The sequence below is a fragment of the Antedon mediterranea genome, chromosome 3 (assembly GCF_964355755.1).
Source record: "Antedon mediterranea chromosome 3, ecAntMedi1.1, whole genome shotgun sequence".
Classification (NCBI taxonomy): Eukaryota; Metazoa; Echinodermata; class Crinoidea; order Comatulida; family Antedonidae; genus Antedon; species Antedon mediterranea.
This window is the reverse complement of record NC_092672.1, coordinates 32,361,157-32,386,415: the sequence shown is the minus strand read 5'-3', so window position 1 is coordinate 32,386,415 and position 25,259 is coordinate 32,361,157. Positions and strand designations below refer to the sequence as shown.

The window sequence follows — 25,259 nt, the reverse complement described above, 5'->3', positions numbered from 1 at the left end:
ATGGTCTCTTTATCTTTTATTATGTTTGGTCCTTACAACAAGTATCGAAAAAGTAAACTTCACTTAATCTGATCAAAGAAAAAAAATATTAAAAACAACTTTTTCTTTAAAATTACAGTATTCACAAAACATAACATAGTTTTATTTCTTCATTATATATTATATGTAATTAAGAAAATCATTAAGAAAATCTTTTGTTATGTCCACCTATTTTTGCGATTAATGTAAATTCTTGTAAAAGACTGAATGTTGAATAATGTATACCTGTATAACATCAACATTATCTGTGCATGTGATCAGATCTATGCTTTGGTGTATTCGATTAGGAAACCCTTGGAATTAATGTTACTTAATGAATGCTTGGTCATTGAGTGATGACCAACTCAATTTTTAAAATAGTCTAAATAAAAAAAATACGGAAAAACTATATAACATAGTTCTCAATTGAAATCAATCAAACTAAATTCTACATTAATATTCTAGAAAAAAAAATGTTTGCTAACTTCCCAAGGACTTGAGAGCGCTATGACTAGATGGCGCTATACACAATATACATTGGTTACTAAATTAAAAAAAGTGTATTGTAGGCCTATTTATTTTCAGCCATAGTTATCCATAAATCAAGTCTGTAGCCAGGATTGTTACAGGTTTTTCTACAAAAGGGGCAGAAATCTTCATGAGCTAGGCTAGTTAGGCATAATACTGTATTTATCATACAGTAATTTCACTGCTAATCTCTAGTTTGAAATGGGCACTTCAGGAAAATGAGTTTAAACCCTTCCTGGCTATGGTCTTGCATAAATGTGGACATGACTATTTTTATATTATCCTATGATCCAATATATTAATTTTAATATGTGTTTTATATAATTCATATATTATTTATACCTCTCTGATGTTTTTTCCTCATTAAGTTTTCTTTATTGAAATGAAATAAAATGAAGATCAGAAAAAAATAACTTACAATTATTTTATGTCCAGATACAGAGAATTTATGAATAACCTGACTAAACAAATATTACATAATTTTTGTTCTTGACAATAGAAACTTAGCTATATACAAAATATTTTGCAATGTTAATTAATCTTAATTTAAATTCAAAAATGAATTTCTGGAATAAAGTATAAAAACAAATTAGTGGAATATAGTTCAGTAGAATGGCTGCACGAATGTTCATATATAAAAGTGTTCTAGTAGTGCAATTTGTATCCTGGTATGAAGGGTAGCCGAGTTGGTACCTCTTTTATGTTCTAGTATTGCAATTTGTATCCTGCTATAAGGGTAGCCGGAGTTGGTACTTCTTTTTCTGTTCTTGTATTGTAGTTTTAATCCCGATATGAATTGTAGCCGAGTTGGTACTTCTTTAATGTTCTAGTATTGTAGTTTATATCCCGATATGAATTGGTACCTCTTTTCTGTTCTAGTATTGTAGCCGAATTGGTACTTCTTTTATGTTCTAGTATTGTAGTTTATATCCCGATATGAATTGTAGCCAAGTTGGTACCTCTTTCCTGTTCTAGTATTGTAGTTTATATCCCGATATGAATTGTAGCGGAGTTGGTACTTCTTCTTTTATGTTCTAGTATTGTAGTTTATATCCCGATATGAATTGTAGCCAAGATGGTACCTCTTTCCTGTTCTAGTATTGTAGTTTATATCCGAATATGAATTGTAGCCGAGTTGGTACTTCTTTTATGTTCTAGTATTGTAGTTTATATCCCGATATGAAGGGGAGACGAGTTGGTACCTCTTTTTGATATTCAAGATACTCCTCCCCGAAAAAGTTTAATAACGTGATCTCTTCGTCTTCTATACGTTCTTTGAAGAACTTCCAAGATGTGTACGCAAAGCCTATCGAACACAATGGATTACATAGCGTGATCTAAATAAAAAAATACAGAGAAAATAGGATATTAATATAAGTTTATTTATATATTCTTTCAGCTTTTTGTTTAGTAGACCAGGAAAAAGCGAGATTCTCTGATTCTGTCTACACTATCAAACTAGTTTGACAAAAAAAAAGTGTGATGTGCCCAAATATGGTGTGATATGACAAGTATGATAGTGTAGACAGAGCTTTAGTAGACCTGCAGGGAATAATTTCGCCAGTGTAGCATAGCAAAAAGCTATACAAAACAACCTTATTGCTACACATTTCGCAAATTGTGTAGCAAAAAATGCAATACAAAACTATGTTTCTCGACTCAACAATCAGTTTGATTAGCAATTTTGCTAAACAAAATTTTTAAATGAAATTTTTCCCTGACCTGCCACATGTCTCTATGTATTGTTTCTGTTTATATTTATAACTAGCTTAAATATGGGTATGACAGTTTTTATAGGCTGCTTAGATAACTTGGAAGTCTCTAGTCTCTTTAAATACACTAGCCGCCACCACCACCACAAGGTGTTTTGATGGACTAGCTGAAGTATAGGTATGACACACCATGTGTGCCACTATTTTAAAATTTATTTATGGGCTGTGCGTATAGGTAACTTAGAAGTCTCTAGTTATTGTTCCTTTTTAAATAGCGCCACCAGAGGATGTGTGGATGTTTTTTTCAACTACTGTAGCTCAAGTATAGGTATGACACTCCATGTGTGCCAAATATTTTTCTCTTTACCAATATTAAGCTAAATGATCACCTTTGAACTAGACTTTTGTTTATAGGTTTGTGCTGCAGTTCTTTCGGCATTTAAACTTGTAATTTATCTGAAATTTATTTAAATTAAATCATTTAAAAGTAAATTAATTGTTTATACCTGCGTCCCTACACTCCAGTAAAACCAACCAACGTATGCTGGATGCCGTGACCAGGAATACAGCCCGTGCGTTACTAGATGATGGTCGTTGGCCTTCTCGAATTGAATATAATGATTAAAACTTTTACCGGCAGTCAACATGGCTGCTTTCCGCATGACCTCACCAACAATACTTAGTAGTAGACCAAAATAACTTATATACCAGTAATTTTTTAAACCTGAAATAAGAAAATATATTTAATAGTTATAGGTTGATGGTAATGTTAGGGTCAGAGTTCAAATCACATGTGCTTTTTTCTTAATCACAACATAGCTTCAATCTTCTCCAAGTTTTTTTTTGTCTATAATGTAAAGTATTGGTCTCCAATTAGAATTCCTTTCTTTATTATATTTGTTGAGATTGTAGCATTTGCTCTGGATGGCATTGTACAGGACAGAAAAGGATGGGTTCAGCTTCAGGAGGCATTTGCCCTGCAGTGAGCTGACATTGGCTGAAATGATGATGTACAAAAATAACTATAAAATCTATAGAGATTGGTTTTTTTTATGCTTTGATTACCATAAACTTACCAGGAAAAAAGTATATTTCTATTATAAATTCTGAGCAGCTTGCCATGGCTGCTAAGTAGTATGCAACGCTCTGACTCAGTAGAAACGACTCAAGCGTTAAACTCTCCAAGTTATAAATAGATGTTGAGAAATATTCTGAAAAGTGGAAGAAGCTAAGTAGAGACCAGTACCAGCCAAATATCCTCCATGAGGTGGGTTGAATGCCTAGTGTTAGGCCTAAGCCAAATACCACCCCGAGCATACATGCTCTTACGGCTATCTGAAGATGAAATAATTAATCAATAATTTAATTAATTTGAAATGATTTCAGTTTAGGCCTAAGTTGTATTTACATACGATGGAAATTTGGTTAAAAATCTTATTTAATTTGATCAAATTTTAATTAATTTAATTAACGGTAAACACATACATTTTCTGATTTTCTTTTTGCTGGGGATTATTTAGACCCTAGCCTCCTAGACCTAGTAGGCCTATTTTTCCTCCAGTATTGGGTCAACTCAATCTCACTATCTTTTTTATAATACTGCACTTTTTAGGCTAGTAACAGTAGCCCACTTACTAGGTCTGAGTGAGTTAGATTAGAGAGGCTAGCCTAGTGGTAGTAGTAGTAAATGCAATGCAATCCGAAATGTTTATTCCTAGGCCGACCTCGGAAAGTGAAGTAAGGTATAGGCCTAGGCCTAAATATATTTTGATCGCCCGACAGACACGTACGTTGTCGTGGAATGGTCCATCATGAACTTACCTGGCTGGCATATCGTTTTAGGGTTACAAAAATCAACACGTAATTTACTGCAACATAAAGTAATATGCCCATTAATTTGTATTCACTGTATAAATTATTTATTTTACTTTCCGTTGGTTTAACTAAATCGACAGCAAACGGTATGAGAAATGTCCCAGCCCCCTGACAAAACCATCGGAGGCTCACCCTTCCTTCCATTGCAATTACCGCCATTACTAATACTGCCCTCTGGATTTTTGAAAAATAATAAAATGTGTAAGAAAAAAAGTACACAGGTGGTAGTAAAGGTATGTTGTGTACCAATACAGCGTGGCCCACTAACAACACACGCAACATGACAAATATACACTGAATGAGAGAGCTGAGGAAGGCTCAGAAGAATTTAACGTGAAAGTGACTACACCAAATGCTGGAAATGTAAGAACTCTTTATTTTGATATCGTTTATTCATTTGTAACATATTCGTCGTATACCTCTATATTGTATAGTAAGGCCATATACCTTATTGCAGGCCTACAACGTTAGCCTGTAGTTTGGTTATAATTATGGCGTAAATAAGTCGTAAACTTAAATCTATAATAGTTAACTTTTTACATATTAATCATAATTCTATCATGAAACTCAATGTTTATAAAACTAACGTGGTTTTGTAGATCGATTATTCTAACCTACTGTCATTTGTAACCAAACTGTACTACCAAACCAGCAAAACAATAACAGTTATATTATATTAACACAGCAAAACAACACAACACTCACCACACAGAACAGCAAAGGCTATAACAAACAAAACAAGGCCAACAGCCATTAAGTCGCGTGCTACAATGCATAGTGATACCGGACCGACATACAGACCGATAGACCGACAGACAGACCGACAGACAGACAGACCGACCGACATAGTGAACTATACTGACCGAAATTACTGAACATGTTTAAAAATGTTGAAATGTTTAAAAACATTTATATTTTTTTAATTTACACGTGCGTAGCCTGTCACTTTCGACGTGCTTGTATAACGTAATTTCGAGTTGAAAAGTAAGTCAAGAAAACAGAAATCGGGCAAAAAGAGTGCGTAATAACATTTAACGCGCACTCATGGCAATTTTTTAAACGCTTAAAATTGCCTGAAATGTAGGCCTACTCTTATTTCATCGAAAATAAATTTTGAAAATTTTAAGCGCGCGTACGCATGCGTTACATGCGCTACGCACGTAATTGTATTGCCATATGATGATTTATGCCCTGAAATTTATGAGTACCAAATTTTATTTAATTGTGATTCATGGTTGTGAAGATATGATTACAAACGTGATTTCGTTAAATCGTGCGTAGACCGCGTAATTTTTTATTGCGCACCGTGAAAACATAACCACATTGATTCCTGGCCATAAGGAATATACTGTGAAAAATTGACCTAGCTAGATTAAACTGATATCAAGATAAGGTCAGAAAGCAATAAAACGCATAGTGATACCGGACCGACAGACAGACAGACAGACCGACAGACAGACCGACAGACAGACCGACCGACCGACATAGTGAACTATAGAGTCGCTTCCACGCGACTAAAAACACCAAATAAACACACACACACAAAACCCCGCAAACATAAAGAAAACTAACTGTTATGAAAATGGCACAGAACATTTTAAATCTCCTTGCAGAAAGTATACGATTTTTTAAAATACACATTAGATCATTTATGATCACTCTCTGTTATAAATTTCTAATGCAAAAATTGCGGATTACTCATTCTTGTGATATATTATATTCATCAGTTCTATTTCTATTGTTTCTTTCAAATATCATTAGTTTGTTTTTTTCATTTTAACACATACCAGACGATTTACAATTATTTGTTTTTACAATTTTCATATTCTTTATTATATATTATCTCATTCCTTATATTTACATATTTTTCAATTTCGACAAATTACATTTTCTCAATATTTTCTTAATACCGTAAGAATATTCTCTACTACTCTCTACAGAATCGGTATTTTTACTCAAATTTTAAAAGTAGTTTCTGCAAAGTTCACCTTCTTCAATCCGAGTCGTCAATGTTTATTCGTTCTTAAGCTCTGTCTACACTATAACAAACAAGTTTGACAAAAAGTGTGATGTGCTTGGTGATATGCCTAAATATGGTAGTGATATGACGTCATTGTGTCCATATTATTAATGTGCACATCACATTGTTTTGTCATTATAATGCTGCTCTTTGTATAGTTCTTTTTAAATTAATTAATTTTTTTTCCATAGGCATAAATTTAACATTTCATATTTTAATTTCCGATAGGGTTATAATATTGCATTTGATGTATACATTTTTTCGTGTTTTAAGAATCATTTCCGAATAGAATTTTCATATTTAATATCATAATTTTAGCAGGTTTTTTCTTAATTCAATAAAAGAAAAAAAAAACCAATAAAACAAATTAGGTTTGGTGTTTTAAGTCTGTTTAAAGCAGTTATTTATTTTTAAAAAAAAATTGTATCCGTGTCTATTTTATTGTTATTTTATACATTCACTCATCAGAATTGGCTGGTCTTGTATTACACAAGACTGTGATTAAATAAATAAATAATAAAAATTCAATAAATCAATTTAATGGGATTTTTTTTGCTGATCTGTATATATTCGATTGCAGGTCTTTTTTTCTTCTCTCAAGGTACGTACCAATTCTTAATAAATATAGATACTGTTCAACGACAATAAATAATTGTAAAGTTACATTAACACTTCTGTATAGGCCTAAGGCTAAATTGATCTGAAACGCTGTCTACAGCGCTGGAGCGAATAACCCCCAGCTCAGTTACTCATCTCCCCCCAAAAAATATTTCACCCGCTTATGTATAGAGACGGGACCATGAGTTGGATGGAATACCAAGTAAAATACAAAGGAAACAGAATAAACTAAAATAATACCCAAAACTACCTTAAATGCAACCAAAGCGTACTTATAAACGAAAAATTGTACTGCTACTGCAAGAAAAATAAGTAGGCCTATAACATAAATCATAAAGTCATTGTTCTTGATGTTCTTCCTCTGTCTTCCTAAATTATGTCTCCTGTTTTGTTGGTTACTTAAGCGACTGGTAGGTGGGCGATATTCACTTGTCGAGTTTGTGTTACTGTGAGATGGTTGGTTTGTATTTGACCAAGTAATTGAAGAGGTTCTTTTACCTTTTAAATAAAAAGATAGAATTGATTAATTCATTTTTAAAACAAGGAAAGACAGATATTGCAGGCTATTTGGTGGTCACTATAGTCCGAACTTTCTTTAAACTAAAACATCATCTTGTCTAATTTTGGTAAAATGTAACACGTGGATTTACGTTAAATATCTTCATTGAAGCAGTGAATTAGTGCCAGACAAAAACAAAATCATAATGCATACAACTAGGTAGGCAAGTATAAGTGTAATTAACGAACGTTTTTCGGAATGTAATATTATAATTATGAGATGATGCGCCAACATAGAGGAGGAAGTAAGAAAATGACAGCAAATTACAACAAGAGATCTGCTTGGAGAGAGCGGATCAACCAATTAAATGTACAATTTATTAAAATAACTTAAGGTTTTAGTTCTATAATTGCCCCAGTTTTTGTAAATGTAAGTATTAGTTATTTACCATGTTGAATACCTTGCAGCTGTTTACCTGTAGGTCTCATTTTCGATCGGCTTAAGCTGGAAAAGTTTCGTTAAACAATTTAGATATTTTTCTGTAATCTTCGCTATCTGTTTTCTCTTACAAGTTGATGTGGTTTGTTTAATCTGAAATACAAATACTTATAGATGCAGTGTCCTGTATGAAAGTGTTTTCCAAATAAATATTGTTATCATGTCTTTTTTTAGTTTGCTTTCCAAGTAGGTTTGTGAACCTGTAATATGAAAGTATATTCTGATGCCTACACTAATGGTCTAAGAGTGGGTATTAGGGTAGGAAGCTCATATTGTGGGGTTACCACTGTGGAGTCAACAGAATTTGTACTTTAAATATTAATTGTTTAGGCCTCCTTCGTCGTTCCACTCAGACTATCTGGAATTAAAACTGATGATTGAATGTAATTGCAATACTGATAGATAGAAAAATTATTTAAGTGAATACAGTGGGTCGTATGGTAGATCAAATCAAAATGGAAGAAAGTATTTTTCAACCAATTTTTATAATTAAAAAAATCAAATATCCACGACCAAAGAAATATGATAAAAAAAGCATCATAATTAGTTTTAACTTTGGCCTCGTGACGCTTAACTAAGAATATTTTACAGGGTTAAAGGTTATATAATTCAACATATGAATTCAGACTAGAAATCCATCTTCAAAGTGATTATATTAAACAATATGAACCATAGACAAATAAATTTAGTTGGATATTTGATGAAAATTACGTTTCGAGTCAGTTCGTTAGAAAAATGTTCATCAATTTCTCCCGAAGCGAACTCCACTACATTATCATAATAATTATTATTAATAGAAATATTATGAAGTAACAACATTATTTGAATACTGTAAGTTTCTCTCATTATATTGGGACATCAACATCTAAAACAATGACGAAGAGGCTAGCACATACATGGCAGTATTTATATTAGGCTATATTTGAATAAGGCCAAACAAAGAATCATTGATATTCTGCTGCAAAATCTATTTTATAAATTAAATATCTCTTTGAAATTACATTAACACCACCGTTATCTTCGGTTTGGGTTTAGCTTTGCAATATTTATTAGTTTGTTATTTTATCATATAAATAATAAAAGCAATATTATGTTCAAAATGTAAAACTATACAATTTTATAAAAGTATTCAAACAAAACATAATCTTATAATGCAATATACCATTTTATCATATATATTTATATTATATCGAATCTCTTTTTAATACTGATTATTAATCTTTATATCGTTTTAGCTCTGTAATATAAATTTTCTCTGTATACATGTTTGTTTTTTATCTAGATTTCAACACATTATCAAAATATTTTATATAATCTTTTAACTTCTGTCTGTGTAATATCACTTAAATAGTCATTGATAAATAGATAGATAGACATATATACTGTAACCTTCACCATATTGTTTATCATTGCAATAAAAGTGGGTTGCCCCCACAAAAGAGAGAAAAAAAACACCACCGTTATCATTAAGTAAGTTCACAAATTCTGCTGACATACTGCTAGCGTGCAGGTTCCTTTTAGGTTGTTGCGACAAATTTGTAATATTTTTGCTGGTTTGCCACTGGATAATGTAAAAAAAAAAAGCCTTTATTTCACTACCGAATGTAGCTTGAAACTGTTTTCAGACAGCTGGCTTACCTATTTCTGGTGTGTAGTTCACGGTACTTTCTTTCTTCGCTTTCACTTGAAAAAGACTAGACACATTTGGGAAAGTAACTATGTGTTTTGTAGTTTTGTGAGATACACAATAGCAATCGGCCAATCAATCTCTTTCCTGTTAACGTATTGTTTATTATATATTAATTATTAATGTGTTTATATTTAATGCACATCTTTCTGAAAGCAGATCTTGGAGATATCTGTTAAGGTATGTGTCAGCAGGTTTTCAAGTGCCTTAATCATCCGGTACCACTTAAGTTTGTGGTAATTATTATCAATTTGCTTCTCGGAAAGTTTACAAAGTATTTTTAGTTTAATATTGATTTAGAACATATTTTCATAAACAGCGATATGCATCTCACTGATGATGCATTCCTTTAAAAAAAAAAGCAACATACATAATTACAAAAAAATACAAAAGGCATAACTTTAATATTAAATTATTTTTACTTACAAAAAAATAAATTTAGGTATTATGATCCATACGGTACCTTTTCAGATAGACTCTGACATAACTCCTTTGCCGTATGACCGTCACGGACGTAAACAATTTAAACCATCTTTGTATCAAAGTATTTATTTTCCTTTATTATTGACATTTTTAATATTGGAACTACCTAAAGAGTCTTAATTATACAGAATAAAGCAGTTGACAAGACTGCTTAACATAAAAACAGTTTAACAATAATAACAATTTAACTTCACATTGAAAATTTGTTACGGAAATGTTATATTATTATATTATATATTCCGTACCTTTCCACAGATATCATTATTCCATGCAATTGATAAAAGGCCATTTCGCCAAATGGTATCAATAGCAAATATTTTTTTAATAGGAAATAAACAAACCAGAAATAGTCTGAAATCTCTATAAAAACATCCGAGTTGTCACGTACTTCTCGACAACTGAATTGTATCTTTGATAAGCAAAAAACAAATATTAACATTTCTCTGTATTTACGATGTACAGAATGTGTTTGTATTTCAAATTGTGTAGGCCTCCTTAGGCGGTTACACTCAGAAAAAGGCGGTGACTATCTGGAAATAAAAACTGTTTTTAAATTGTAATTGAAATACTGATTGATAGAAAGATTATTTAAGTGAATATAGTTGGACATATATTCAACTTCAGTCGGTCGAAAGGTAGGGAAAATCAAAATGGAGGAAAGTTCTGATATTTTCAACCAATCTTTATTCAAATAATATCAAGTATCTATGACCAAAGAAAGCATCATAATTAATTTCACCTTTGACCTTGTGACGCTCAACTAAGGTTAGGTTATACAGGGTTAGCGATTATAATTAAAAGAGAGAAAAATATAAGTCATATTTAATTCAACATATTATAAATGAAGACTAGAAATCTTTCCCTAAAAGTTATTACAAAATCCTTTCTAGAAAATATGAACCAGACTAATTGAATATTATTGAAGATTTCATGATTTAGTTCCGTATGTCCTGAGTCAGTCTGTTAAAAACATATTCATGAATTCCACTACAGTATTATAACAAATATTGTGTTTAATTAGAAATATTATGAAGTCACGACATTATATTGAGACTTAAACATCTAAAACAATCGCCTAACCAAAAGATAGAATGTATAGTGAATAAGGCAAAACCTTTCAATTTCTAATTTAATCTCAACAAAGAAACAAACAAATCTCTCTTTGAAATTACGCCACCGCCACCGTTAATATTATTAAGTAAGTTCACAAAGTCTAACGTACTGCCACTACTGCAACTTTCTCTGCTTTCACTTGAAACATTTAACCTATATAGACACATTTGGGAAAGCATGTTTTTGTAGTTTTGTGCGACACCCAATCAGCCAATGAGTCTCTTTCTAGTTTGTTTATTATATATTAATTATTAATTTGTTTATATTTAATGTACATCTATCTGGAAGGACTTAAGGTACCGATGTGTCAGCAATTTTTCAAGTATCTGCCCGGTACCAATTACTATCAATTTGCTTCTCGGAAATAATGAACAATTGTATTGTTTAATAATGATATTTATTTTGTAAATATTTTCATAACAGTGATATAAATCTCAGTGACGGTGCCTTCCTTAACTTCAACAATGAAATAAAATGCAGATTGATTACAAAACAATAGGCCTATAATGTTTAATACTAAATTATTAGTTTTAATTAGGAAAAACGTCGAATGTCTTGCAATTCTGTCAACATTTTAAATCCAGTTCAGCTTTTAAAGAACGTAAATAAGTTTTCTCTAACTTAACGAAGGCGTAGAAGAAGAAAACTCAAAGAAAACTTACTTGGGTTCTTTGAGACCGAATTGATGATTATTATATTTTGTATTAGGTCTGAGAAACAGCATTTTTTAAGGTAGATGGTAAACAATGTTTTACTCCCTTAGGAATTCATAATATTAATAACTGCACCAAACGCTTATTATTTATAAACTAATAGAACTCTGTCAACATTAAATCCCTTTTTTTTTAGTTTTTGCCAACATATCACATACCGGTATTTCATCAATCATCGGACTTGATATTCAATATTTTTTGTCTACAAATGATACTAAGTGTATCATCTGTAAATAAAAATATTTTGAGATACATATCTATAAAGATCGTTGAATAAAAATTATTTCTTAAACGTGAGGTGTTTTCCCGAATGATCGTAATTTTTTTTAGTGGGGTCTTCCTTATATCTATACTCTTATAATATAATATAATATAATACAATACACATATCTTTGTTTTTTTAAATATTCATAATAAAACGATATTTAAATGTATATACAATTTCTAATGAATTAACTAATTCATCGTATACTAATCTAATAGACATAATTATACAAAACCATTACATCGAAATATTCACACTATATGTAAACATATATCTATGTAAGCTTTTTATATGGCGTCCTACAAAGAACAGAGCGCCTAACAATACACAATACAAGCATTACGTCGTAGGCCTATCTATATTTCTAATAAAACATTTCAAACTTCTATCTGTATTGTCCCGAGACCACTCTATTAGTTACCACTTTCTTTCATCAGTGTTTTTCTATGGAGGATACTGTAAGAAAATCATGTCCAAGCGTATTTTTTTTACCAACAGCAAATATTTGATAATTATAAATCATCGACAATTTTAACACTAAATGAAACCTGTAACCTGATATTTTGGCGGCCATTTTGTGATGAAATACCCCCATGTAGCTAAAGCTTAGGTTAGGTGTTCTTTTAACTTATCGATGATATCTAGACAGGTTTCATGAAACTTACTTTTTTTAATGAAATCTTGCAACCTGACTAGTTTGGTAAACTTGATAATATGGATATAATATACAAGAAACATGATAAGAATAACAATACAAAATATGCACTCAAAACCAATTGGCTTAAAAACAAGAAGCAGGATAAAATAATACAAAAACAGATGTAGACCTAAAAGATATTCAGGATTATCGCTTAATTCGAATAAAGAAATAAGTACAATCGAAAGAAAACAAATAATAAGAGTACCCAAAATGACCTTGATTAATAATGGAAACAGATAGGAAAGATAAAAAAGCAGAATAAAAGTATCCAGAATAAATCTATATAATGACAGAATAAAATCAAAAGGCAAATAAAAAGTAAATTTAATTAACTCAAAGAATAATGAGATAAGTAATGGGGTAACCCAAATAAGCATAAAATAAAAGAAGTATAACATGATGTCATCTTTATTGATGCCCCCGCTTCCCAAATCGTTAGATGGTTGATTTGAATTTGGTGAAGTAGTCAAAGAACGACTGGTAGATGGGCTTCTTGTTAAATATGGGTTACTGTAAGGGGGTTGGTTTGAATTTGAAGAAGTGATTGAAGAGTAGCTTGCTGAATATGGGTTACTGTAGGCATTGTACGGTGGAATTGTATAAGTAATGAGATATTCTGGATAAACCTGATCGTTATCAAACACTACAAAAATACTCGGACTAGCTACATTATTAACACAAGAGTCATAGAACCCCTTAGACTTATTTTCAGGGTACTTAAGTGGTGGCCGGCGCATCTCTTTTGTGCCAACTGTGTAGCTACCAACAAGAACTCTTACAACAAACATCCTCTTTATACCAACACCATCTTCTTCAGCATAATCATTGGAGTACTTTGCTGAAGTAGCAAAATAAGCTCCTTGTCCATAAACATGACCAACTCGTGTACCGCTCAAGCGGAAGTCAAAATTATCACAACAGATATCATCAACTTTATCATGCATTGTTCCGTGAAACAGTCGCAGCTCTTCAACTTCTCTATTAGAGTTTTTCTTCACCATGATTTCATTTTTCCTTGTGAAAAAGAAAAAACCCAATTCAGTTGTTTTTTTAAAGTAAAAATAGGAAGGATACTGTACAGGCAATATTAATAACAAGGCCACATACATGGCTGCAGTCGCGTGCTCCAATTTGAGTTAGTGTTTACCGACCGACTCACCGATCATCCGACCAACCGACCGACATGTGAGCTGCAGAGTTGCGTTGCACGCGACTAAAAACAAATCCATCTTAAGGTAGGCTTATCTCGACCAGGAACTGAAAGCAACTCAATTCGACCAGAAGTGCACTAACGTTGAATTTTCAGTAACTGAATGGAACTGAAAAGATTACCAGTAGTGTGTGAGCGATTATGTCGACATTGAACTCGTTGTTAATAATCGTTATTAGACTTTTCTTCATCATAATTTACATTATGAAATCAATATATTGAAGACATTTTAATAACAAGGTGAAGATACAAGAATATAAAATTATTATGAGTCACTAACATCTGGATCTATCAAACATTCTTTAAACTGCAACATTATCGTAACTCAATCATTTGATATTTAACCCCAAGCAAACAATAATAAAAGTTGTTTTAATATAATTGTTTAAACAAATTGATAAAATGATGCTTATGGTTTTAAATGTTTATTTAAGCAAAGAAATTCATAAATGCCACTGCATAGCAATTCTAAAATATATTCTTTATGTACCTTCCTTTAGATTTTACTTTTTTTTTCTTTTTGAGATATTGCGAAAACATACAGGTACAAATGAAAATGAAGTATACGATATTTTAATTAGATTAGATAAAAATAAGGCTGTGGGGGAATAGATCAGATAAGCCCCAAATTAATTATTTTAGCAGCAAATTACATTAGTCAACCCCTCGCATATTTAATAAATCTATCGTTTTCTAAGGGGACTTTCCCCGATGCGTTAAAAAAGGCGAAAGTGATACCCATTTTTAAAAAAGGTTTACCGTCTGATCCAAGTAACTATAGACCGGTATCTATACTTCCGCAGTTTAGTAAAGTTTTTGAAAAAATATTTAATAAACAACTTACATCTTATTTATCCCGCTTTGATTTATTGTACTCTCACCAATATGGTTTCAGAGAGAATTATAGTACAAAACTAGCTATCACAGACCTGACACAGAAACTGTCAGATGAAATTGACAAGGGAAATGTAGTTTTGGGGATATTCTTGGATCTAAAAAAAGCCTTCGATACGGTGAACCATAGCATTCTAATAAATAAATTATATTCATATGGGATTCGGAGGTTACCATTGGCTTTTTAAAAAAATTACCTATATAACAGAAAACAATATGTGAGTATAAACGGTATCGATTCAAATGAACTTTCCATAAGTTGCGGTGTACCCCAAGGGTCAGTATTGGGGCCTACATTGTTCCTTATATATATATCAATGACATTGCACATGTGACTGACTACTTTGATATTCGTTTGTTTGCAGACGATACCAGTTTGTTCCATACTTTTAATCCACATGATGATATTGACATGCAGTATATAGATAGCAAATTTAAAAATATTGTGGACTGGTGTGATTTAAATAAATTAACCATTAATACAAAAAAGACAGAGTATATAATTTTCCATGGTAAACACACGGCTATTAAAACTAACGGAGCAATACATGTTAAAGGAACAGACATTGACGAAGTAGAATCAACCGTGTATATAGGGGTCACACTTGACAAAAAAAAAAAAAAAAAAAAAAAAAAAAAATTGTTAGTTCCAAGGCAGGTGTGCTCTATAAACTGAGAAATTTTGTTCCTCAGTCAATTTTATTACTCTTATACAATTGTTTTATTCTACCCCATATATCCTATGCTCTAGAGGCATGGGGGAACACATATTCAACAAATTTAAAACCTATACACCTTAACCAAAAACGAATTGTACGCACTATAACACACTCTGATAGATTAGCACATACATCATCATTATTTACAGAACTGGGGATACTAAATATTTATAAGCAACATACATTTCAGTTAGTTTTATTTGTTCATGACAGTATTAATGGCAGGTTTCCCGTGGGAATTCCAGAATATTTTTCACATGCCCAGCATCGTCACTCAACGAGATTTCAAGCAAGGGGAAATCTTGCTATTCCAAAATACAAAAGTAATGTTGGTCAATTTTCTGTCCGATATTCTGGTGCTAATTCATGGAACGAGATACCAGAAAATATTAAACATGACTCTAAAATTATATTTAAACGGAAATTAAAGCAATTCTTACTTTAGTTATATAATTATTTATTTTATTTATCTTATTTATGAAAAAGTGTAGTAATATTTAAATTTTAAAATATATAAATGGGATTGTTTTAACTTATTAAGTTTTTATTATTTGTAGGCCTGAAAGAAATTATTGCCCATAGTTGTAAAAATTTAGTTAAGTATAATTTATGTAAAAGGGGCTGGACTTGATTAGTGTTTACACTATTTTCTAGCTCCTTCCTTATGTTTTAAAATTTAATATTATTTATCATTGTAAAACAACATTGGAAAATAAAGTTGAAGTTGAAGTTGAAGAATAAAAAAGTCAAAGGTCTTTGAATCACAATACTAGTTGACCTGTAGATATTAGATATTATACAGTAGCCTATATACAGATATTGACTGCTTATAACATTTTAAGATCCTCCGAGGGAATTATATTTTTCTCCAACAGGGATTATATTTTCGCGCGATAACACAAAATTAAAAATATACCTTGCAAATGCCTCCCTACAGCACTCATTTTCAATCCGCTCAAGCTGAGTTATTGCTCCATCTGGAAGAGTTGCTGTAAACAATTCTAATATTTCTTTATGTTCTTTGCTATCTGTTTTCTTACTAACTCTTACAAGTCGATGTGTTTTTGTAAGGCTGTGTAACCTGCAATAAAAGTAGGTAATATTGTTGAAAGGCGAGTATACTGTACACATTAATGAGCCAAATGCCTGTATTCCTATTCGGAAGAAGCCTTGGATGGAGTATAAACACAATGATTTGCACACTGTATTCCCATCTCTAGGCCTAACACTTATATTATGTTATCATCAAAAAGGCTGCGACCATCTGAAATTACTGATATTCATTGTAATTGAAATCCTAATGGGAAAGATAGGAGCATGACTTTGTATTTACTAGGCCTACATAAGCAGTTGGTGTTTCTACATTAGCTGGAGGTTTTACTACATTAGCGGTGGATTGTTCTACATTAGCGGTTGTTTCGACATTAGCTGGCGTTTTCTACATTAGCGGTTGTAACAGAGCACATTATTCGATGAAAAGAGTTGTTCTCAGGTGTACTGTATGGACGGTCAATCTATAATGTAGGCCCGGAACCGCTGGTGTACGTAAATGTGTTTGAATGAAAAATAAGATTACATGCAGTGTCAAGTATATATAGTATGGAAAATAAACTAGCGTTGTGAATTTATGGCAGTAGATCTAACTCTGATCTTAACAAAAATTATGTCGATATTTACAAAGAAAATGAGATTTCCAACATTATATTCCAGTATGGAATGAACAGTTTTTTTCCTTTATCCATTTAAAAATCCGGTGAAATATCAACATTCGAATTATGTACACGTCTGTAAAATATTCTTATATTCTTTGTACACTATATTCAATGGAATATGTAATTTTTGTAATACTACAGTATTTAGTTTAAAATTCTGGTAAAGAATTTATTTTTAGAAGGAAAAAACAACCAATGTACAGTACAGTCTACAAATAACAAGGCCAACAGCCATTAAGTCGCGTGCTACAATGCATAGTGATACCGGACCGACAGACAGACCGACAGACATACCGACCGACATAGTGAACTATAGAGTCTTACGAATTTTTGAACTTTTTCATCAAAAACGTGCGCAAATTATCCAATTCGACGTGCTCGTACGACGTAATTTTAAGTCGAAATTGTTTAAAAGTTGGTAAAATTATTATAAAAGGCTGCAAAAACATAAATCACGCGAAAAAAGTATGTATTTAACGCTACGTGCGCACCGCGCGCGTAAAAATTTGCGCGCGTATGGGAATTTTTGACATGCTTAAAATGACAAGAAACGCGTAGAAAGTTTATTAAAAATTAATTTTGCGCATTTTAAAATTTTAAATGCGCATGCGCGCGTAACTTTGTGTAAAACACACATTTTTTTTCAACAGAAAGTTAGCGCCTGATATAAATTAAACTTCTGCAAAGTTTCAATTTAAAATGTTATTTGGTTTTTGACCTATGTTAAATACGAGAAAATCGTTAAATCGCACGTAAATCACGTTGCGCAACTCTAACGTCATTCACAATAGGAGGTGCACAATTTCACGTAAATGCCCACATGTTGACATCAAAACAGTTCAAAAAGTACAGAAAAGCGATAAAACGCATAGTGATACCGGACCGACAGACAGACCGACAGACCGACCGACCGACATAGTGAACTATAGAGTCGCGCCCACGCGACTAAAAATATCCCAGAATCCTAAATATTTTGAATGTGCAGTAGCTATACACTAATATATACTGTACTAAAAAAAATGTGAACAATTTAAAAGAAAGAATTGCTGTACAAAGGTAACAAAATACATACAAAGCATCGATATCCACACAGGATGAAAAACACAGATCATAAGTAAGTTCCAATTCACATTCAGAATCTTCCGATTCAGAGCTAGAAGGTGGGCTATTACAGTTACCGTTTACTTGGTTTTTAAAGGTTACATAATAAATAATATTTATTCGTTTCAGTTTAATAATGATAGCTAACTGTAATGATTTAGAAGCCTATAGAGTGTTATTCTGATTTGAAATACCAAAATAAATAAAATACAAGGAATAATACACAATAATATAGTCTTTTACCAAGGTTTATCTTCTCTGTACTTCTCAACATCTTCTGATTTTATCTGTTTCACTGGTCTTCGACAAACAGACCGTTTAGTTTCGTATACGTGATTGGTTTGGGACATATCGAAGAAGTTTAAAGTGTAGTGTTGATCACCAGCTACAAAGTTAGCTGTTGTGATTCCAATTTCATAAGCGTTGTTTACTTTGTCTGAATTCTGTATTACAATAAATAATAATAAAAGCAAGGTGATGATTGTTGTTGGCAGAATCCAGTCGAAATTACTCTGACGTAAATGAAAAAGTACATTTGAGAACAGCCGAACATGTATTCGGTTACTGATTACAACTTACCTCTTTACTATATTCCATCCACCGGTCATCACCATTGAAATACCATATCCAAGGAGATATTAGATCAGCATCCGAATTATCATCGTCACCTTCGACCTCGAGGCGTTGGACTAAGAATTTGTTTAGCCCATCAAATCTACACATGTCATCAAAAGTCACAGATCTGTACAAAGGTTTAAAACAGGTATTGATGATAAACATTAGAATAAAATTCAAACTATGGGTACAGAATAGAAGGTTTCTTAAAAAGTGTTTTTTATACTATGGTCATTTCTAAATGAATGTTAAACTTTCAACATTTCATTTGCACATTACAGACTGTATTGCAATCATCAGGTTTTGGCTCCGAGAAAGAAAACCGTGAGGTGAACTTCTTGAATTTCCTACCTAGCCTATTCGGTTATTCCGGTTAGAAATAAACATGAATTTCTTTATGAAGTAAATTCGTAATTACGCATTTAAATTTTGTTTCAATAATATTATTGTGCACCTCAACCTCAAAGAGGCCAAAACTTACACAGTAGAATTCACAGTGGAACGACGGTTCTGCCAAGAATACGACCAAGACTTAGCATCATTGATGTCACCACAGAATCTACCTTCCAATTTCAAATTTATTCTGTCTTTGAATTTAAGCCACTGCCTGCCATCGTTATATTGCCATTGATAAGGCAGATTACAATGCATTCTCTGACACATACTGCCACTACTGCAATTTCCTTTTAAATGATCCCTGCAAATGCCTCTTATTTGTGCCTGCATTGCACCTTTTGCTTGCCTTTTTTGCCACTTGAAAAAAACTGTGATTCAACTATACAGACTGCAGATCGCCGCAACTGTTTTATAGAAAAAGAAATTTTTATTAAAATAGTAATATAATAATGATGATGTCATGTTGATTGATGTTATTGTTACATTAGTAATCAATATTTTCTTTTTTTTATTTGGAGATCTTTCTTTAGGTCATAGGTTCACAGAAATATTCACAACACTTGTCTAACTTATACGTATGATGACATTGTTGGTCTTTTCCAAGCATCGCAAATATGATTAAAGTATAGTTAATTCAGTAATTTGATTTTCAGTATTTTCTACATGGCATTAGAAGTTAACTGAATACAAGTGGTGTTTACGCCACAAAATAAAAAAAGTGCATTTGTTAACAAACGTTTCAGGTGGCTATCAAATGTACTGATTAAATATAACGGATGTGTGTCAGAAATATTGCAAACTAAAATAATGGACCAAATATTAAGAACATCAGTATTGGATAAATTAAGTTATTTGAAATTCGTTTACACTGTTGTGGTAAAATGAAAAAAAAAATCCAGATTCTGCCATAGGATAAAGTGAGTCTGGATTGTGATGTCGACATAGTTGTCGGTAGAGTACGGTAGTTAAACCATGGAGAAGTTACAATTCCTAGTTACAATTCCTCCATGGCTACACAAATGCAAACAATTATTAAAAAATGGTTAATATTTTATGCTGTTATTTATTCTAAATAAGCAGGCTATCTTCTCATTATGATGCCTTAGTTTTAGATCCAATAGGGAAAAGGCGAATGTGAACTTCAGCTTTCTTTCAAAAATGACTCATCATTATGTGATCATTATTCCTGTTTTTGCGCGGATGCGCAACAATGAATGACAAACATAATCGAGCTTGGTTTAATGTGATGGTGAAATATAAAGATTAAACCTACCTTCCTCAGCAGCTTTCACTTGTCATATTAATAAAAAGGGTTAGGGGTGGTGTTTAGTTTTGTGAGATCTTAACTGAATCTGAGTAATCAACCAATCATTATCTTTCCTTCTACTGAGCATTATTTGTTTATTATATTTGAGACACTTCATTGGTCCAATGACAATCTGTAGCTGTTAGTTATTATTATTATGTCTATATAAACAACTGAACAAATTGAACGAGATTATTAAATCAAACAATCGTAGAAGATGCAATAATAATAATAATATTGAAAAAAACAATGCGAAAAAGTTATTGGTGCTGTTCCAGTCCACCACTCATACAGCTCTCGACTGGCTTTATATACAGTAAAGTTATTGGTGTTGTTCCAGTCCACCACTCATACAGCTCTCGACTGGCTTTATATACAGTAAAGTTATTGGTGTTGTTCCAGTCCACCACTCATACAGCTCTCGACTGGCTTTATATACAGTAAAGTTATTGGTGTTGTTCCAGTCCACCACTCATACAGCTCTCGACTGGCTTTATATACCGTAAAGTTATTGGTGTTGTTCCAGTCCACCACTCATACAGCTCTCGACTGGCTTTATATACAGTAAAGTTATCGGTGTTGTTCCAGTCCACCACTCATACAGCTCTCGACTGGTTTTATATACAGTATTTCTAATTTTTCTTCAGTACTCTTTCATTAACCTGGAGGAATGCTGGCAATTTTCCTCTTTTTCTTTTTTCTTTGATTTATCATTTGAGATCGAAAAAGCATTGTTATATTTCAGGAATTTGCTTTTGGATTTATATTGGTGTTTTGTTTTTTGTTTGTTATTCGTCATTCATAACTTTAGTATCGTTTACTAAAATCCTATTCTGACTTATGTAAAACTATTGTCGGCATTGTTCTGTTATGTATGTCTACTATTCCAACTAAAATATAAATCGCTCGGGATCCCTTTTATGGTTTGGCATGTCTTTTGATTTACCAAATTGTCTTATTACGAAAACCGTTTTTCTCTTCTATTTTACTTACTATTTGTATAATATGTTTTTTCCTCTTTTAGTTTAAGTTCACGGTTCGTTTTTTGCAGATTTGTTCTTTGTATCACAATATAATGATAATTTAATGGCTATAATGGCCTCACATACAGTCAGCAGGTTTTCAAGTGTTTACTTTTGCCCACAAACCGTACCAATTTGGTTCTCGGAAAACAATTCATGAACAATTTGTGTTAATTATGACGTTGATTTCATTTGTAAAGAAAAAGATAAGATAACAGAGTCGATTCATGATAAAGCACAACTGATCTGTATGACACATAACACAAAAGACATCTGATTCAGGAATGAATATAAATATGTTTAAGCAATAATAAGCAAAATATAAATATTTACCAATACATTTATTATTATTATAATTATTATAATTATCAAAATAAAACTGAACGCTTTTTAAAAGTAAACTTTTAAAACGGAAATTATTATACATATTTATCGTTGATCAAGCTTTCACAGATTACTTTTTCTTTCACAACAATCATTTAATAAGGTACTAAGATTTATTGAATTATTGTGCAATAATCGATAAACAATATCAGCATTGTTTACTGAGTTAGTTTTCTTTTGTTTCTTATATTTTTTCTTTGGTAACATAGTTACGGTACTATATATCATTATAAGATATGTGAATTATCATAATGACCAACCATTGTTTTTTAGTGATCATTGGTGGTTGCACAGTTATAATGACGTACGTACTCTTTTAGTTGGTTTCTTTTAAAACGCATCGAGATTGTATGCACTGTATCAAATGTGACTATATTGGAATTTTATGCAGATTGTGGAAAACCTTATTGGCCCATACTGTACCCTTCTTAAAGTTAGGCCTCAATGTTTTATAAAAAAAAGTGACCTCATTAGCATAAATATTTTGTTTTCATCTAATTTTATATTTGAATATGTATAGGCCAGGTTATACCCAATAGTATGTAACATACGCGTGTCAATAATGCCAAAACATTAGTGTTCACTAATAAAGACGATTTAGTCCATCTAAATATAGCTTAAAGAGTTCAAAGGATAAATTGTACGAAAGTCGAACGTAGTAAAACGTACCTCACGGGCCAAGATGCAAAGCTATTCGTATACGTATAAAAATTCGTTAATGATATAAATGTTGTATGAGCGGGCTCAAAACTATTAGTAAAGCTTTTCGTTTTAGGTGTTGGAGTTGTAAGCAACCCAACGAAAAATAACACTTCAAAGGGAGGATACTGCCTGAAAAGTAAATCGCATTTTGGTCTCTGGGCGTAGCTTGACACATATATATCTGACACACCATAGATTTACTTATTTTATCCATGTGTACACACACTACTCCGGGGACACCAGACACTCCGGGCCCTATTAAATAGACAGAGACTCGTTTGACTGCCAAATGGTTGATTCAACCCTAAAGAGACATTTTCCCACAAAAGCAACACAAATGCCCAAGATTCAACATCTTTTATTGCATTCAATTAAGAGAGGTGTTGGTGAGTGTTGTCCAAATTGGATACCTTCAGATATATAAATATTGATCAATTTAAAATGAGTTTTAAATACTAAAATAAGATGCAAGTACGGTACGGTAATTAATTACGCGAATTTCTGCTAATAACTCGACTGGCGGCCGGCCGGCCAAGAATAGTGCTGTAAAAGGTCGCGTTTTCGTCCCCACGTTGTTTTATTGAAAACACAAACAATGTATTACAATGAAATAACACTTGTAACACATGTATAACACACCCTTCTATTACTAATCAATAAAAAAAAAAAAAGATTCGATAGTATATGTAATTTATGAGATATAAAGATTCGGCAAAATACCGTACGTAAATTATTAATGCAATTACTGTATGAAGATTCGATAGTATGTTAACAAGATATAAAGATTCGGCAATACCGTACTACGTAAATTATCAACGCAATACTGTTTAAAGATTCGATAATATGTAAATGAGATATAAAGATTCGGCAATACCGCACGTAAATTATTAATGCAATACTGTATAAAGATTCGATAGTAAAGTAAACGAGATATAAAGATTCGGCAATACCGTTCGTAAATTATTATTATTAATGCAATACTGTATAAAGATTCGATAGCAGGTAAATGAGATATAAAGATTCGGCAATACCGTACGTAAATTATTAATGCAATACTGTATAAACATTCGATAGGAGAGTGCTCGAGAAACGACGGGTCAGTTCAACCAATATATTTTTTTTTAAAAGAGAGAGAGATATAAATATTAAATAGTACGTAAATGAGATATAAAGGTTCACTACTAGTACGTAGATTATGATGCAAACGTAAATTATTAATGATTGATCGATAGTATGTAAATATATTTAGTAAATTAATATTAAAATACAAATAAAATATACTGAGACTTTTCCTTTACCATGGCTCTCTTTTTCCTGTAAGATTAAAACAAAATAAATGTTTTAGTTAATTACACAAATAGAGGCGGATTTATCTTTACCAACACCAACATCATAAAGTAACCGTATAGGCTTATGTCGACCATGAACTGAATGTAACTCAACTGAAAGTAAGTGCACGGACCCTTATCGACTTTCCAGCAACTTGAATGAAACAAGCTGAACAGATGTAGTACGTACGAATATGTTTTAAATGAACTCATTATTAGATAAGAATTTACATTTGCCTTTTAGATGAAAATATGAAATATGTAAATTGAAAGAAGTTTTAAAAATAATAAGAGAAGATACGATATTAATAAGAAAGGAATATTGATTGATGCACTTCGGACATTCAAATGTTCATTTTAAATACCAAATAGATGAAGTTGAACTGGAAACAGTTGAGAAAATAAAGGACCTAGGAGTACTAATTACTAATGACTGTAAACCAAGCCAACACTTCGCCAAAGTATCTCAGCGGGCCATGAACTGTTTAAGAAGCATCAGAAGGACTTTCGTATATATGGATAAGGATTGTTTTAACGTCATCTACAAGCATTATGTACGCCCACATCTCGAATTTTGTGTTCAAGGTCCGAGACAATTAGGCCTATACTTATTTTCTTTGTAATAATTAAAAAATAAAGATAATTGAGGAGTTTAATGAAGACAGAAATTATGTTACTATTCTTAAACAGAGAAAAAAACTGTTCTTAAACTATCAGATGAAGGTGATTGCTTCTTAATTAAGTAGGCCTATATATGCTACGACTCGATCAGCATTCACATATAAGCCTGGACGACCGGTAGAGTTTTTATCATTTTGTTATAAACTATACACGTTAACATCATGTTAAATACTATTTTAATATTTAATTGTTTGATGCAATTTATTTTTAGTAAAAAACTGCAGACTAGACATTCCGCCTCCACGTACCGGACGCTAGCGAGCGCGTTGTTGATGACGAAGGATACTAATATTTCAATACTGTATTATTTAACTTGTTTCTGGTAGAAACATTGAATTTAATATTTTAGCCTATATAACATGTATTTCAAATTATAGTAATTTAATTATATCATAAAAACATTACTGAGCGTCAGCCTACTCGGCAATAGGTAATAACAAAAATGGTGTTGTTGCTGTTA

At 31.9% G+C, this 25,259-nt stretch overlaps 2 protein-coding genes across 3 annotated transcripts; both read right to left on the bottom strand.

Moving 5' to 3' along the window:
• Nucleotide 1: 1 nt before the first annotated feature.
• Nucleotides 2-4,281, bottom strand: LOC140045247 (protein-S-isoprenylcysteine O-methyltransferase-like). 2 transcript variants are annotated; one of them, XR_011844563.1, is made up of 5 exons: nt 4,080-4,281; nt 3,335-3,593; nt 2,765-2,982; nt 1,629-1,883; nt 2-1,505 (listed from the first exon to the last, which is right to left on the bottom strand). XR_011844563.1 is itself a non-coding variant. In XM_072090075.1 (4 exons), the coding sequence occupies exons 1-4, from the start codon at nt 4,275-4,277 to the stop codon at nt 1,701-1,703; spliced, it is 858 nt and encodes a 285-aa protein (XP_071946176.1). In that variant the 5' UTR covers nt 4,278-4,281; the 3' UTR covers nt 2-1,700. The 2 variants fall into 2 exon arrangements, 1 of the variants encoding a protein (XP_071946176.1); XM_072090075.1 differs by having other exon boundaries at nt 2-1,883.
• Nucleotides 4,282-9,751: 5,470 nt separating this feature from the next.
• Nucleotides 9,752-19,706, bottom strand: LOC140044312 (protein mono-ADP-ribosyltransferase PARP12-like). The gene is made up of 6 exons (XM_072088790.1): nt 19,462-19,706; nt 18,945-19,107; nt 18,609-18,808; nt 16,469-16,633; nt 13,356-13,743; nt 9,752-9,802 (listed from the first exon to the last, which is right to left on the bottom strand). Exons 1-6 carry the CDS (start codon nt 19,704-19,706, stop codon nt 9,752-9,754), a joined length of 1,212 nt encoding a protein of 403 aa, XP_071944891.1.
• Between the last annotated feature and the right edge of the window lie 5,553 nt (nt 19,707-25,259).